Consider the following 17,923-nt stretch of genomic DNA (forward strand, 5'->3'; position numbering starts at 1 on the left):
TTAATCAATAAGGAAATGAAAAATTCTACTGGGCATGCCTTATTTTACAATGTATAATGATATCCAGGGCCTTTGTCTCATCTTACCTGGGCATATGTTGAAAAATCGAATCTGTAGCCTTTCAGAATCAAATCCATTTCAGACAAACTAGGGGGAAAAATGCCCCACCTCAAGATTCTCGTCTTACTAAAATGTAAGTTAAGCCCCTTTGAGCCCCTTGAGTTTTTCTGGAGCCTTCTCCCCTGGTACTTGGCATGTTTGTCCATGGCAATTTTTCCTGAAAGTGGAGAAGAATTTCATGATTGCAGACTTCAGGACCTTTATGTGCTACAAGTACACACTGCTTTGGCACCAAGTAATTAAGTGAATGTCATTCAACAACTAATTTATGGGGGAAAAGGAGGATTTTTCCGTATTACATGACTATATCTCAGTAATGAATTAGAAACATGCAAATAAGAGATGAGGTAAAGAACCTAAATAAAATAAATTCAAGGAATTGGAGCATGGTGTCCTCTCTCAGTCTGGCTCTTTAGTGTCATTGTTTTGGTATTTTTGTAACTTCTCAGACTTGAATGTCTCCAGAGAGGAAAAGGTTGGAGCCACATTGAAATTTCATGCTGCCCTTGTTTTTTCAGATGACCCACTACATTCACTATCACCTGTGAAATTCTCACAGTTCAGAAGCGTTCTATTAAATTTTTAATACACTGTCTTTTTCGATGGCAGAGAGCCCCTTTTGCTGGATATCAGCCCTAGACACGTGAATTATATATCTATAAATACACTCATAAAGCAAAAAAGCAGGGCAGCCTTCAGGGCTAAAATAGACCTTTTATATCCCTAGTGATCTCTCTAGTTTAAAGAAAAGCACAACCCTGTCAAAAACGGGTATATATTCCTGATTTAAAATGCTAAGGTTAAGGAATAAAGATAGTTCTTATTCCAAGCCAAAGACAAATTCTGGGGAGGGAACAGGAAATTAGGGTGTTGATGGCCTACAGGGTTTCTGTCCCTCTGCCTGTAACCCCTTATGATTTTAGGCTTGCTGCTTCTATGAATATGAATCTTTATAAGCATAGACATCTGGTAGATCACTGACTCCATAGTCTTTGGACATTGGGGAAAAAAAACATAGCTGCTCCAACATTTCTGAGGACAATCACTTTGGATTAAAACAAACATAACATCTTAAATAGCTTCCTACAGTCTAAGTTATTTCTGTTAAGGATCTAATCATGGAAAAATACATCCCTCATCTCATCTCAAAGGATGTGTGCCCTCATATTCCCTAGGACACTATATAATCATCCTAAATCTTAAAGATGGAATTTGATATTAAAGTAGATTATACACCCTCACACACCTGTCCCAGGCACCTTGCACTATTCTCTAAAATTTTCCACCTATTTTTACTCCAATTTCCATTTGTAACAACAATTCCTGCATCCCAGTTGACTTCCTTTTAAGCTGAAGACACTCTTCCAATTTTCTTGAGAGGGCAGGAAAGGGGGTGGATTATGAAAGCTTCTACTGTTCTCCCACTGGAATTGGGGCTCACATTTCCCTGACAGGGGGCATCATTTATCATTTTCTACCACTGCTGCCAGGATTAATAACAAAATGGCAAAGAAAACTGAAGATTAGTAATTTGGACACATTCTTTTGTTTAAACTCTAAAATAGCATACCTAACATTTTTGGTTTGAAAATAAGCTCTTATCATTTCACTTAGGGGCTCATCAACCTTTTAGAAGCTCTTTATAAATAAGCGAGCTTTAGGACTCTCCTTCCACTTCATTATGAAAGTGATGGTTTTCAGTTATTTTTTTTAACACGAGAAAGATTAAAAGGTGTTGAATTGAGAAGTGAATAGCAAAAGAAAGTGGGGGCGATTCAACTGCAGAGTGAGCAATTTGTAGATTTTGTAGATTTTTTACAACAAAGACACTGCAGAAGCTTTAGATTGAAAAAAAAGGGGTCGGGGGGAAGGAGGCAAATTTAAGACTGCAGTTGGGTGTCACAGATGGTACACTAAAATTGCAAATGAATGCCACTCTGTAATCATGAAGACAGTAATCTTAATCTCACTTAAAGGGACACCAGCACACTACTTAACAATTTGCCTTTATATTTAAGTTATCCATACCAGGCTTTTGCCTTTCAACACATCGGTTACTCCTGATCTTTTACCCCAGTTTCCTCTCTGCTTAATATATGTGGAGTGGATTTTTTATCATTTCCCTAAGGAACAAATACTGTCAGTATTTGTGCCAGGAAAGAGCACATGTGCTAAACCTTTGTTCTAGGTGGGATGGGTAAAAAATCCTGTCTTGTTCTCTGAAGGAAAGTAAAATCATCCCTGAGTAATCTCTAGGGAACCTTCAAACAGATTGCATGGGCCATCTCATCTCTCTTCTCATTGCCTTCTCTTTTCTACTTACACACTGCCTTCTTCCATGGGTCACCTTAAATATAACACTTGCCACCCCCACCCCACTAGAAGAATAAGGAGAGAAACTCAGGGTTAGTTTTAGTACTGGCTTACCTTTAGGGAACTGTGCTCCAAATCCCATTTATGAAACCTAGAAAAAGTTGTAAATTATGCATTAAATCAGTTGCAAGATATATGAATTATATATATTCACAATGTAAAAAAAAAAAAAACAAAAAAAAACATGCTGGTCCAGTAAAGCAAGTCTGATGATGAATCTGCAAAGATCATTTTACTCAATAGCTTGAAACACCCAGCACTGGAAGAGAAGTTTGGGGTTAGAGCATAACCCAAAACATCATCCTGAAATTCTCAGAAAGGTTGTTTTATTTTGCTACGTATGGTAACATCATCAGGTAGGACAGAGATGATTATCCCTTCCAAATAATACACATCATGTACATTATTGCCACCCTCCCCCACCTCAGTTTCTCTCTGTATAACACAATGTTATTGGCTAAATATGGAGGAAGTAAACTTCTGAAATGGGTACAAATGGTTCTTCTCAGGTGCTTTGAAGGTATGCAATAGCTTTCCTCTTAGAAGGCCCTTCTCTTTAGCACACCTGAAATCTGGACAGTTTACATGCAGCAGTTCTAACTGAGGCACAGGGAAATGTTTAAAGACACATGGTATGGAAAGCTAAGCAGGAGAGTTCTTATTTGTGAGTCCATCTTTATAGGAAGAACCTGGGAAGACCATGTAAACTAAAGACTTGTGCACTTAGAACTTGGATATTATCACATGCCTGGCTTTGTCACCAATAAGGGGTACCTCAGCAAAAGTCACATCTGATAACAAGCGTTCACACCAACCATCCCATCAGGGCAGTTGCTGTGGAGGGCAGAACAGACAAGAACATTGTACCTGGCTGAGAGCTTAATGACCCAGCTCAGAAAGAAGCCGTCAACAATAATATCATATTAGCAACTCAGCTGTCTATCTGAAACAGGAAAACATCATGCCCTCCCGGCTACAGTGTTTTTTTTAAAACAACAATACATTTTGGAAATAAATTCAATGAGGAGACATGAACTGTAACTTCTGGAGATTCTTTCTCTGTTTGAAAAATAACATTGTAAAGAGACACAGAAGACCCTGATTATCTTGCTTACATACATGAGTAACAAACTTGGCCCTACAATTAAGTAAGCACCACAGAATATTTGTGGTCCCCATGATTTGAAGGCACTCTGATTTAGTGAACTATTCTGCACTGTCTTTCCTGACCTAGTCCAGGTCAGGAATGCAATAACTAGGGTCTGTGGGTAAATCAATTTATTTTTCCCATTTTGGATAAGAATCGCTGATTTTAAAAACTCACTTTGCTATCTCTACATCTCTGAATCTAAATTTCCAGTACATCATGGGTATCTAGTCGGGGTATTTAAAAATCTAGTGTTGAGCTCAGCATATATTGCATATAGCATAAAAGGAATGCATAAACATAATGTGAGACCAAGGCAAGGTGAGTTGTCATTTAATAGGGCAATTTCTGGAAAAGATAGTCAGAATGAGTTTGTTAGATGAACATTTTAACCTCTTATGAGCTCCCTTTACTTAGCATATAGTAAATGTACACTGAATTTCATAAATGTTAAATAAAAGGTAGTAGCTTAAAATACTAAAGACAAGGTCTTTTACATTCCTTGATCTTGATCTCTGGGACCTGGAGAATATGTCATACTCATCCTCATGGGAGCAAATACATAGAAACCCAAAAAGAGAATAAAGAAATGCTAGGGTTCATAAATTAGTCACATGCATGTGCATGTACGCACGTATACACACACACACACACACACAGTTTTGCTAGCCTGTCAGTTTTTGCAATAGAATGATTGAATGCCATTATCCTGTAAGCAGATCCTGGAATCAGTGTATTTGAATTCTATCTAAATAATTACTTGAGAGTATCTTAAAAACCTAAGAATTTCAGACTTCGGTGGCAAGAGGCATATAATAGGCTCTAAATCAGCTTAGAATGGTTAGTCTACAATAAGAAAGGATCCATGTGTGGACATAGGTCATTCTATGATAATCTGTGATACCTAATCAATCAAATACAGTCACTGAGAATGACTATGGATTGTATCTACAAATATACTAATTCTGTTTTTCTTTTTCTTTTCAATCCCAGGAGGTGAATTAGTTATCCCTCTTCTTGTAGAAGACCCTTTAGCTACCCCTCCTATTGCTACTCGTGCACCTTCCATTACACTCCCCCCTACCTTTCGCCCCCTCCTCACCATTATTGAGACCACCAAAGATTCCCTGTCCATGACCTCTGAGGCGGGGTTACCTTGCTTGTCGGACCAAGGCAGCGATGGTTGTGATGATGATGGCTTGGTGATATCTGGGTATGGCTCAGGGGAAACCTTTGACTCTAACCTGCCCCCTACTGATGATGAAGATTTTTACACCACCTTCTCCTTGGTAACAGATAAGAGTCTTTCCACTTCAATCTTCGAAGGTGGCTACAAAGCACATGCGCCCAAGTGGGAATCCAAGGACTTTAGACCTAACAAAGTCTCCGAAACTAGTAGGACTACTACCACATCTTTGTCCCCTGAGCTGATCCGCTTCACAGCTTCCTCCTCGTCTGGGATGGTGCCCAAATTGCCAGCTGGCAAAATGAATAACCGTGATCTCAAACCCCAGCCTGATATAGTCTTGCTTCCGTTGCCCACTGCCTATGAGCTAGACAGCACCAAACTGAAGAGCCCACTAATTACTTCCCCCATGTTCCGTAATGTGCCCACAGCAAACCCCACGGAGCCGGGAGTCAGACGGGTTCCGGGGGCCTCAGAGGTGATCCGGGAGTCGAGCAGTACAACAGGGATGGTCGTCGGCATTGTGGCTGCTGCTGCCCTCTGCATCTTGATCCTCCTGTACGCCATGTACAAGTACAGGAACAGGGACGAGGGGTCCTATCAAGTGGACGAGACGCGGAACTACATCAGCAACTCGGCCCAGAGCAACGGCACGCTCATCAAGGAGAAGCAGCAGAGCTCGAAGAGCGGCCACAAGAAACAGAAAAACAAGGACAAGGAGTATTATGTGTAAAAACGACACCGCCAATCATTACGTGAATTTATGACACAGAATTATTTCTATAGAAATCTATAAATACTTGGAAAACGAGGTTTCACAGATGTCAGAACTGTTACAACTATGAGATGGGGTGTACCTTGACCATGGTGGGGAAAACCATTTTTAAAAGGACACACACAAAGATGTACCTAAAACGTTCAGCCATGGCTGCTTTGATTCAGTCATCGCTCGGAGACAGAACATTCTTTCTGCCCTGCTGTATCATAAAGCACACACTTTGCGCTCTGGAGCAACCAGATGGCTCCCCCACTTTCGCGGACTTGGAAGCTTCCTTCTCTTGAGGACTTTTCACCCAAGGTAGAAGACTTCATGGCTTACTTGTTCCATAACTCCAAGTGAGTCTGTAATGATGTTTGTGAAGCTTGACTGTAACAATCTGTAACAATGTTTTCTTTTTTCTTTTTTTTTTTTTTTGGTTTAATTATGTAAAAAACAAAAACAAAAAAAAAAATGAAAAAAAATGAAAAACAAAAGCAAACAAACAAAAAAACCCACCCTTATCTGGTTTTGGCCAGTGTACGTGTAACTTTTCAAGATCTGAGGGGAAAAAATGGCTTTTGGGTTTTTGTTTATTTTTTGAGAATGACTGGACATAAGAAGAAAAAACAAACAAAAAACTCAGAAAACAAAAATAAGAGAGACTATTGCCATATGAACTCAAAAGCTACCATGGTGTTCACTCTACATATCAGGTTGTGGTATTTCTAGAATCTGTTGTTTGTTTCCTATACGATACTTTGCTGAAACACATAGCAAAATCACATGATGGATGATAGTATTGATTTGAAAAGCTGGTCCCTCAGGATCTAATTGCAGAATTTGCCACCCAAACCCTGAATAGGTGGGGTTAGGGCTGGTTTTATTAGAGCTATTGGCTTTACTTAACAATATTGTTCCTGTTCATTAGCCCAGCCAAATTGTGGTAAAGGAGAAAGCCCCACAAACTAACACAGAGCCTTTCCTAGGGAAGGTGAAGAGGGGGTGGGCTGGATCTGCGACTGATTGAAATGCATGCAAATATAAAAAGATGAGACAATACTAATCGTCTGTTAAAGAATCAAAACAGACAATAGGGGAGTTCAATGTGTGATGGAACAACAAAAGGTCACACAAGCCAAACATGGCATGACAGAGTGCAAAATACATAGTTCTTCCCCCACCCCCAACATGATGTTTTTCATAGTGGTTTAATTTTGTAGCCTGACACTTACGGATAACTCTGTCCTTCCATTTGCTCACATCTCCCTTCACCCATCTTTTCTAAAAACAAATAAATAATAAATGAATAAAGCTGCTGTGACACACAAAAAAAGGAATTTAATAGTATAATATATATATAAATAAATATATATACAGATATATTTATCATGGTATGTTTGATGGGATGACTGAAACAGGAAAACTGTTAAAGTCTTGAAGTGGAATGAGAATGTTGTTTTAAAAGAAAATAACAAAACAACAAAAAGTAAACCTTAAAATGTGAAGAAAGTGTGAGTTTTAGTTTTGTCACAGTTAACTGTGTCAAAGAGAATAAACAATCTTCTCAGATTTTGTTTACATATTTTACTACATTTTTGCTGGTATAATTCCTTAGCCACCTATGTACATACTGCTTTAAGAACTGTTCTTTCCTTTCTATTTGTTTATTTCCGTTTGTTTGGTTTATATTCCAGTTGTATGTCTTTCTTTTTGAAAAGAGGAAACAATGTACAGAAAAACAATAAACTGGTTGTGTGGCCATAGCTATCCAAAAAGCAAGAGACAAAGCAAGACAAATATTCACACAAAAATGAAGTATGTCTTCTGGAGGGTAGGATATATACAATTTCTTTTGTACAGATGAAAATCAATCAGCTGTTTAGATTTAGAAATCTACTCTTGCTGGTCTTTGTAAGTTGCATGAATATTTGACTTTGAAAAATACCTTAAAGACATGGGGCAAAAAGCGCAATCTAAACAATGGTAGCCTTTACTAATGTGTATGGAAAGAGGTGTTCCTCATTATCTGATATTTCAATGTGTTAAGAGTTTTGGATTTTTTTGTTGTCATTAAAAATGACAGGATTATAAAGAGATATCAAAGCACGATTTTAGATAACTTAAATGGCCCAACCTATATGAAGTTGATTATATCTTGATGTCTGTAAAAGATTGCTGTTTTTGGAGTCTTGAGGTCTTGTGAACTGATTTCCTGCTTTCTTTCTTTACATTTTTTTTATTTGAGTAAAAATACATTTGTTATATTCCTTTTAGTGTAAGTTTCTATTTGGACAATTTTATGGGAACATGTGCATTCTGTATGTGAGCTTCTATCATATTCCTGTTGTTTTATGAGCAGACTCTTAAGGAATTTATTTTATGATGTTGTGAAGTTACTGCTTTTTCTTTTTCCTTTCTCTTTTAGTTCATATTTGCATTTTCGTTCAAGGATATGCTTAGCAATAAAATGTTCTTCCCAAAGCCTTGTATGATGATGGCATTTTTATTTTCTAAACATTTTGTAAAAGATCTTGCACTGGGGCTAAATGTATCATATCTTATAAAAGCCGGGTAAGCTAGGACCATGTGAAATAAAATATTCTCACTAGTTACTAATTACTTATATAAATTTATCAAAACTGGCATATTTATGGGCTAAACAACTATGTCTGTCAACTGAGACATTATTATTTAGATTGCTATGATAGGGTAAGCAGGAGGGAAAACCCTTCTGAACAGGTAAGAAGATAGATAGAAGCATTGTATTCTGGGAAAGATGATTAGATACTATACATATATTTTAAAATGTTTGGTAGCTTTAAAGTATTTTCTGCAAATCAACAAACTGAACAGTTTTCCAGAACCTTGTTTATATAATGCCTTAAGCCCCGGAAAGCTTTAGATGCCTTCTCTCCAAGTCTCCTGGCATATTGAAATGTTTTTTACAAAAACTAAATCCAAAAGCAAAATATAAATGAGTGCTTAAATTTTAACAGCTTCGTTTTAGATTTTCAGATTATAAAATTCTGCAAACATTCATCATAGCTGGAACTTTTCTCATATCTCAGGTGTCCTTGATTTGCTGGTTCCCTAAGCACACGCTTACTTTGCCAATTGGACAATCCATCATGATACTTCACATATTTCACCATGATCCTGAAATGTGGGTTAACTCAGCTGGTATGCTCTATCCATATATCGGTTACCAGTTTTCAAAGAGAAAAGCAAATTTAGTTAATAACCTTGTTCCTTCACATTACATTGAATGGTTATGCTATTGATTCTCACAGGAATGGGAAAAAATGAGCTCAATGATGTCAAACTATGGAAAGTTCCTTTCTTCCTTTCTCTTTCAGATAATTTATGTACGTTAAATCAATCATTTATTTCCATAGTTTCCATAGTGTTCCAGGTACTGTGTCAAATGTTTCAGATCTGTGTAATGTGTTTAATCCCCAAGTGGTAGACAGTATTTTCCTCATTTTAAGATGAAAAGAACAAGACACAAAGAACTTAATGACAACTTGGCAAATACACTTCTAGTCATGTTAAAAGTTAGGCCTTGCTGACATGGAGGTTAGGGGGAATGCCATGGAACAGGTACAGGCATTGAGACCAGAGAGGGTTGAGTTGGAACCCCAGCTAGACTACTCACTATATATGGGAAAATTTCATAGTCTCTCTGAAATTTGGCTTCTTCACCTGAAAAATGTGACGTCTCAATGACCTTGCCTTGCAATGTGCTTTGCGGAAAAATGAAATAATAAGGTGTTTTAATAGTGACTGATACAGAGTAGGGGCTCAACAAAGTTACACTCCTTTACTTCGAGTCCTGTGCTATCCTGATAATGGTAGCTGTCTTTCAGAATTAGAAATCCTGCCCTAAATTCTACACTAATAACAAGATTTATTTAGTTGTCGTCAAACAATGTTGCCACATCATGACTAGGGTTTGCTACTTACAATACACAAACCTAGTCTTTTTCTAGTCATGTGCTTTTATAGCAAGCATGATTGCAATGAGTAAATATGTGACGTTGAAATATGGTAGCATTCATTTTTTCTGACAGCACATTTTAAGCAAGTGGTCAGAAGTTGGGTTGTGTATGTAAAGGGAGTCTAGATTTGAGAAAATTTGCCAGAGAAATGTCCAAATAATGGTTAATATGATATATTTATCAAGATCTAAGTGACATTGGTTAAAATTCATCGACAAAAGTACTTTTTCACTGTCTTTCCAAGAGAAAGTGTTGAGATTAACACCATCTCTTTTAAATGTGCTTAACTTTGGCAGTAGGCTTTGGAATCAGAAAAGCTTAGTTCAGATCTTGGCTCTGAATCTTGGGTCTGTCCTTCACTAGCTGTGAAACTTTGAGTAAGGTGTGCAGTGACTCTAGCTTCATCTGTGAAATTGGAATGAGACTGTCCTCCTCTTAGTGCTGTTCTATAATTAAATGAGCTGATGTGAATGTAAGTGCCTGGTTATAAGCACAGTGCCAGGCCCATAGCCCTCAAACAATGATGGCTAATGTTGCTGTTTTAATCATCTGGTATTATCCTAGGAAAAAATAAGGCAAAATTCCTTCTAAAGGTTTAGAAAGGATACATATTAGAGAGCCTCAGAGTAATCATACTCTTTCACTTAAAATCATAATTGTTTTCATTCCCCTATAACTGAAATCACATTGATTCTTTGAGCTCTTCTTGAGTATTCCAACAGAAATGTTCATACCCCTACAAAACCCATTACTTCAGCTCCTTCCAGATAGGGAGCATAAGAAAGATTCAAATGGTAACCTGTTCTGTACCTCAAAGGACAGTCTTCTATCCCTCCCAAATACAGAGTTGTCATTGCCTTAGACACCCTTTCAAAACTCTATATTGGCTTTCCCACCATAAACTCTCTAAATATCACTATTTAATATATAATGCAAGAAGTACTCTAAGCATTTATTCTTTTGATAATTGAACCAACACTTAACACTTCTGTGCCACCCAATCTACTATTGGCTGTTGCTACTTGTTTCAATGAAGACAGATAATGGATACAAGGCTTTTTGTATGGTGTAGACCCAGATAGGCCAAAGTTCTCTTTGCTCTATTCAAGTTGAAGTTTGATCTTTCTTCAAAATATCCAAGCCCTGTACTTGTCTCAGTTCAGTTAACATCTTGATGATTCAGTTTGAAATTAGTTTGGTTATTAATATATTTATTGGACATTGACTAAATGATGACTCTATCTTAAGTTGAGAGCTTAGGGAGTTTACAACATACTAAAGGAACACAAATAATGATACCACGGTGAATACAAACTGGCTGTCAAAAAGGACAGAATACATTCTTTGGAGGTTCAGAAGAAATTACTTAAGGGAAGGTTTCACAGAGGAGGTGACATGTTAGGTAAAACTTGAAAAATTGATAAGCAGAGATCAGGGCTGCATGTCATTCCAAGCAAAGCATTAAAATGGAAGCAATCAGGATCAAAGCCATAATTTGGATGGATCACAGACTATGTATTAAGTGCATTATGGATGGTGTGGCTCAGAAGGTTTTTGGAATTTTGTCAATGCAAGGAAAGAATAATGGGAGAGTGTCTTGAGAAGTGCTCAAGGTCAAGGGCTACTTTGTTGTTGAGTGCAGAAGACACAAACATGTTTGAAGAGAAAGGTAATAACTGATAACATTCTCAGAGAACGTAAAGGATGATTGGAGAGATCAAGTTTCCATATAGAGATGTTACTCTGAACAAAGCAAAGGAAGATCATTCTTCTGATGTAACAACAAAGGAGAGAGTGGGATTAAAACAACAACAACAACAACAAAAAAAACAGCTGGTAATATTGTAGTGGAGGTGACAGAAGTTGAGACAGCTATAGTGAGAGTGCCTCAATGTTCAAGATAAGGGCAAAGTCACATAACTAACAGTGAGACTATGAGCACATGGCTGAAGTCTGTTGATAACCCTATTAGGAAGACAGCTAATAAAAGTATCAGTAAGAGGTCAATTGTCATTACCTGGCATTAAAACTAATACTTTATATTTTTGCTACATTTTTTTAAAATTTATTCACTTGAAATCTGATCTTGTGGTTCTAAATTTAGAGTTCTTTCGATCATATAATGCTTTCTCTAGAGAAGCAAACCACTTTATCCTTTTTTTTTTCCAGAAGCATTTGGAGTGGAAATTCAGGAAGAGGATGATAGGATGCTGCTTGTAGCCTACTCAGGCTGCCACAACAAAATACTATAAGCTTATGCAACAGAAATTTATCTCTCACAGCTCTGGAGGCTGAGAGTCCCAGATCAAGATCTGGTAGGGTTTGTTTTTTTATGAGGGTTTTTTTTTCTTGCCTTGTATAGAGCAGCCTTCTACCTCTGTCCTTTTGTCTATGCATGTTCTAAGAGGTGGTGAGTGTGAAAGAGAGATCTTCCTCTTTTTATAAGACACAGTTCAATTGGATCAGGGTCCTACCCTTATGACCTCTTTTAACTTTACTTTCTAAAGATACTTTCTCCAAATACAGTCACATGGTGGATAGAGCTTGAACAAATGAATTTGGGGTAGGGAGGAGACACATTTGGTCCATCGCAGATGTATATGGTATTGGGAATTGATAAGGTGAAAACTTCAAGAGCTCAAAGAAATAAAGGAATTCAGAATCAATTCTAGCCTTGTTGAAGTGGCTGCATGGGTGAGGTAAAACTGCATATAAATCTGTGAGAGAATAAACCACAGAGCAGGATAGAATCATAGGAATAGGTGCCAGGATTTGGAAGCAATGTTAGGGTTATATGAGAGAGAGACCATACGAGACAGGAATAGCTAAAGGGAACCCAGGGTTAGATTTGGAGGTATATTAAGTGAATAGTGTGAGCTTCAGGAGGCTGTGAACTTTTGCAGTAGTTAGGTACATGAGTTCTGGAGTCAGAATGCCATAGCTTGTATTCTAGTGCTATAACTGGAGATAAATTATTTGGTCCATCTAAGACTCAGCTTTCATTCCTATAGAAGGAAATTTTATTGTCCACCCTTGTTGCAGTCTGGAGTTCTCTCTTGTCCAGCAAGAGAGCAGGCACAGAATTGGATATGAGAATGCTAATGCCTGGGAGGAGACAAGAGTGCCAAACAGGGGTTTTGTTCCCATTATTTATTGAGCTCACAAGATATTATCCACGTGGTGAACGTGAGGAAAACAATATCTTACACACGTGAACATGGAGAAAACAATCAGATAGTAATCATTAACTTGTATGTGTAAGAAGCAAAGGGTCTGGGAGGCAAGTGGAGTTTGTGATCAAAGTGCAATAGTATATTGGCATCAGATGGAAAGTAATTTCCTGCAGGTGATAAAACAAGTTACTCGTGATACCAATACAATATCTCACTAGCTAACCTCAGGCACTTTTTGCCCCATGGTGGCGGCTTTCCGCCCTAAGCTTTTTTTCTAACCCATTTATGTAAGTAGAACCTATTTCCCCACAACCTAACTTGTAGGTATGTCAGGAAATATTGAAGAAAATAATTGCTTAGCTTGTCCCTGGCACATAATAAACCTTACTAAATGTTGGTCATTATTAAAATGTGGCCTTGTTATTTGACTCAGGCAGGATCAAAATTAGCTACTACTCACATGGCTATCCAGCACCAAAAAGGGCATAAAAATATAGAAATTAGGCTATCACCCAGAGTATTTCCCTAAGTTTTTCATTTTCCAAGAAAATACAAAATTTAGTTGCCTACTCATTGGCAGTTTTCCCTTCACTGCATGACAGTCCTCTGTTTCCAGGCTCCAGCTTGGATCATGCCCATACCCGCTCACATCTAAGATTTCCACTCCTCCCTCCATTTCCAGCTCTCAGCTTTCCTTCAGCAGCTAGTCAATCAGACAATGAGAAGCCAAGAGTCCTTCAGTAAATCTTGTACCCCATTATTGATATGCATTATTTTTTAAATTTGGCTTTTTATTATAAACATTTTAAAGATTCTCAAAAGTACAGAGAATAGTATAACAACCCCCACAGCTCTCATCTGACTTTAAGCAGTATTAATACTTTGCTTGTCTTATTTTATCTATGCCCATCTTCCCACGAAAGAATATCTTTTAATACCAGTGTTAAAAACAAAGAATAAAGAACACTGAAAGAGTAGTTACTATTGGGTCCCTTGACCTGAGTCTTTTTCTTAATCAATGTGTTTCAGAGTAACTCTACCTAACATTCTTTCTGACAATTAATGGCATAATTCCAGTTCTTTATTCAATGACAACATAAAAGAGCAGATTAACTGCTAAGTACACTCTTCATTGTTTAATGAGATTGCCTGAAAACCAAAAGGATTTTTCAGCTTGTACGTTATTTCAATTCAACTGTGCTCACTTTTTGAAATGAATAAAAGTGTCTATAGATTATATACAGCTGCTCTATATTTTGTAAAACATGACATCTTGCAATAGAATCTATACTCTCTTTCAAGGGAGTGGGTGAGGGAGAATACTACTATTGGCATCTGTGGAAGCCAAGAAATATTCACTTTTACCTCTAGAAATGTGATCGCAAATCTTCTAGCATATTTCCCTGGGGCTGTATTCATGTATTTGCAATAAGTATAACTACACTGAATTTGCATGAGTCTACATAGAAGAGAGAGCTCATTAAGCACATTTCAAAGTTATGATTCTATTACTACTCCATTGTCTATTGATAATGGTGATTTTCTCTTCTTTGCCCTCACTCACCTGCAATTTTTGACCTACAAATTTAATCATAAAAGTATCATGAAAGATAGAAGGAGAGAGAGTTATAGACTATTTGATAGTATACTCGTCTTTATCACAAAATCATACTAAGTGTTAGGGAGAATGGCTAGAACCACCACAAAACCTTGCTTCTTGGTTTCATGGGACAGAATGAGAAGTAAAATAGTAGGTTTCATTAAGTAAACAATTTTCCCATTCCTACTGTGCTTAGCAATTTGCCCCATTTTATTTATTTATTTATTTATTTATTTATTTATTTAGTTAGTTAGTTAGTTAGTTGGTTGGTTGTTAGTTATTTTGGAGAACCTAGCAGAGCACACATAAATATTCTTAACACAACAGCAACATGAAGGTTGTCTAAGTTTGCATGAAAGGAAAATTAGGAGGTGAGAAGTGGGGTGGAAGTAACTTAAATTAAGGGTGCTATTAGAACTAAAAAGCTACATTTCTTTAGTATTATAGTGTTGTTTTCAATGTCCATACATCACCCAGGAACATGTGCTTATGTGCATGCATGCATATGAGTGACCAGATTTGTTCTGATGTCAAATTTGAAATGGGAAAACTAGGATAGTTATTCTTCATAATCCAAACAAAAAGGACAAGGGGCAAGGGGAAGAAAGCAGAAGCAGAAGAATTGCACTTAAGCTTCTGTTTGTAATTGCTCAGAAATTAGGTATAGAATTAGAGCATCTAAAATAATGAGGTCTCTCTTTCTTTTCTCCCTCTCTCCTCCCCCACCCCTCACCTCCCTCTTCTTCTCCCTCTTCATTCCAAAAATAGTGTCTGATGTTAACAAATAAGCTCAGAGTTTATATACCCCCCACCCCCCACACATCCTACACTTCTTTTATAAAAAAAAAGAAAAAAAAATTTAAAAAGAAAAAAAATTAGGTGTTTATACTTTTAGAGCAATAAATTGTAATATGCTTTAGCTATTATACTAGTATTCTGTGCTGGTCTTTATGCACCTTTTCTTTTTTTCTTCAAAATTAAATTGAAATTGAAAACCTTGTTAAACACTGATATTATAAACATCACTTCTATGGGGTGCCTGGGTGGCTCAGTAGGTTAAGCGGCTGACTTCAGCTCAGGTCATGATCTCGTGGTCCATGAGTTCGAGCCCCGCGTTGGACTCTGTGCTGACAGCTCAGAGCCTGGAGCCTGTTTCAGATTATGTGTTGCCCTCTTTCTGACCCTCCCCTGTTCATGCTCTGTCTCTCCCTGTCTCAAAAATAAATAAAACGTTAAAAAAATAAATAAACATCACTTCTCTAAAATATGTTGTAAAAACATAAGTCACATGTTTGTGTAGTTGGACAGAACTTTTTTGACTTCCTCACTTGGCAGGTGACAAGCTGCAATTTGATAACATATACATGCACTAGAGCAATATGTGTTTTGTTTTGATGAATTCTAATTTTTCCACCTTTATTGAGACACAATTAACAGATAGCATTGTATAAGTTTAAGGTGTGCAAGGTACTGATTTTAATATATATATATATATATATATATATATATATATATATATACACACAAAATGATTACTAGAATAAGGTTAGTTAACAGATCTATCACCCCATATATTCACTTTAATTTTTTTGTGTGGTGAGAACACTTAATATTTTCTTTCTTAGCAACTTTCAAGTTATAATACAGTATTATTAACTACAGTCGACATGCTGTACATTAGATCCCCAGAACACATTCATCACATCAGTGTAAGTTTTTATTGTTAGACCAATATCTTCCCATTTCTGCCATCACCCCACCACTGGCAACCATCTATCTACTGTCTGTTTGAGTTGGAGTTTTTAGATTCCACATATGTGTGATCATACAATATTTGTCTTTTCTTGTCTGATTTATTTCCCTTTATGTAATGCTCTCAAAGTTATTGAAATGTCTGATTGAGGTGATAGCAGAAGACAGGTCCATGATTAAAGCATCTAGAATGATGAAGTCCTGAGGATTTATAAGATGGTGGCAGAGTAGGAGGACCCTAGGCTCCTCTCATCCCACTAGCACAGCTAGATAACTGTCAAATTATCCTAATACCCCCAAAATTGACCTGAAGACGTAAAACAAACTCCACAACTAAAGGGAGAGAAGAGGCCACATCGAAGAAGTCTGTATTCTAAATATAATCTACTAGTAGTTTTTATCCATTGTTAGCCACAATAAAACCAGCTCTCCATCTTTCCTGCTTGCTAGAAAAAATGGATTAGAAAGTGATTCTTCTGTTAATTTTACCAGAAGCTAAACTGTGAACTGTGCAGTATGCTACACAGATTTCTGGACTTTTGATTGTGTCTATGTAACTGTACTAGGGATGATATTTTGCAAATATTAAATCAATGCATTTCATCATGTTCCTTTAAAAAAAAAACACACACACGGAGCGCCTGGGTGGCTCAGTCGGTTAAGCGTCCGACTTCAGCTCAGGTCACCATCTCGCGGTCCGCGAGTTCGAGCCCCGCATCGGGCTCTGGGTTGATGGCTCAGAGCCTGGAGCCTGCTTCCGATTCTGTGTCTCCCTCTCTCTCTGCCCCTCCCCCGTTCATGCTCTGTCTCTCTCTGTCTCAAAAATAAATAAACGTTAAAATAAATAAATAAATAAATAAATAAATAAATAAATAAATAAAATAAAAAAAAAACCACACACGATAATAAAGTCCTAGTCCTTTTCCCTTGCCCCTCTTTCCTGATGTTTTGATTTTCTGATGATTACTGATATTGAGCATTTTGTCATGTACTTGTTGGCCACTTGTCTGTATTTGAAAAAATGTCTATTCAAGTCCTTTGACTATCTTTCACGTTAAATTCTTTACATTAACCATTTTTACATTCTGATTATTTATTTTCTTGCTATTAACTTAAAGGAGTTCCTTATTGATTTTTAGTCATTAACCCCTTAATAGATATATAGTTTACAATTATTTTCTCCCAATCTGTAGGTTGACTTTTCATTTTTTTTAAATTGTTCCTTTTGTTGCTGTGCAGACAGGTTTTTAGTTGGATGTAGTTCCACTTGTTGATTGTTGCTTTTGTTGTTTGTGCTTTTTGGTGTCATATTCAGAAAAGCATTGTCAAAACAACGGTCAAGGAGTCTTCCTCCTATGTTTTATTCTAGGAGGTTTATGGCTTCAGGTTTTACATTTAAATCTTTATTTCAAGTTAATTTTTGTAAGTGGTGTAAGATAGGGGTCCAATTTCACTCTTCTGCATATGAATATCCATTATCCAAGCACCATTTACTGAAGAGACTATCTTTTCCCCATCAATTTTTTTTGGTTCTTTTGTCAAATACTAGCTGAACCTATCTGTGTGGGAGTATTTAAAGTGTCTCTATTTTATTCTGTTGGCCTGTGTGTCTGTTTTTCTGTCAGTACCATGTTGTTTTGATTACTATAACTTGGTAAATTAGTTTTAAATGAGGAAGTATAAAACTTTCACTTTGTTCTTTTTCAAGATCACTTGAGAGTCTTTTGTGATCCCATATGAAGTTTAAGATTGTTTTTGACATTTCTATGAAAAATGACTTTTAATTTTCATAGGGATTTAATTGAATCTATAAA

General features: G+C 36.9%; 1 protein-coding gene across 9 annotated transcripts in view; it reads left to right on the top strand.

Moving 5' to 3' along the window:
* Nucleotides 1-6,937, top strand: part of NRXN3 (neurexin 3) — a 1,573,300-nt gene extending 1,566,363 nt beyond the window's left edge. For 7 of the 9 annotated variants that reach the window (XM_042943952.1, XM_042943953.1, XM_042943951.1 and 4 more), the window contains one exon: nucleotides 4,634-6,937. In XM_042943952.1, the coding sequence (XP_042799886.1) occupies nucleotides 4,634-5,559 (926 nt within the window). In that variant the 3' untranslated portion in view covers nucleotides 5,560-6,937. The remainder of the gene's footprint in view (nucleotides 1-4,633) is intronic. The other 2 variants (XM_042943958.1, XM_042943960.1) reach the window with 2 other exon arrangements.
* The last annotated feature ends 10,986 nt before the right edge of the window (nucleotides 6,938-17,923 follow it).

This window comes from Panthera leo, chromosome B3 (genome assembly GCF_018350215.1).
Source record: "Panthera leo isolate Ple1 chromosome B3, P.leo_Ple1_pat1.1, whole genome shotgun sequence".
Taxonomy (NCBI): domain Eukaryota; kingdom Metazoa; phylum Chordata; class Mammalia; order Carnivora; family Felidae; genus Panthera; species Panthera leo.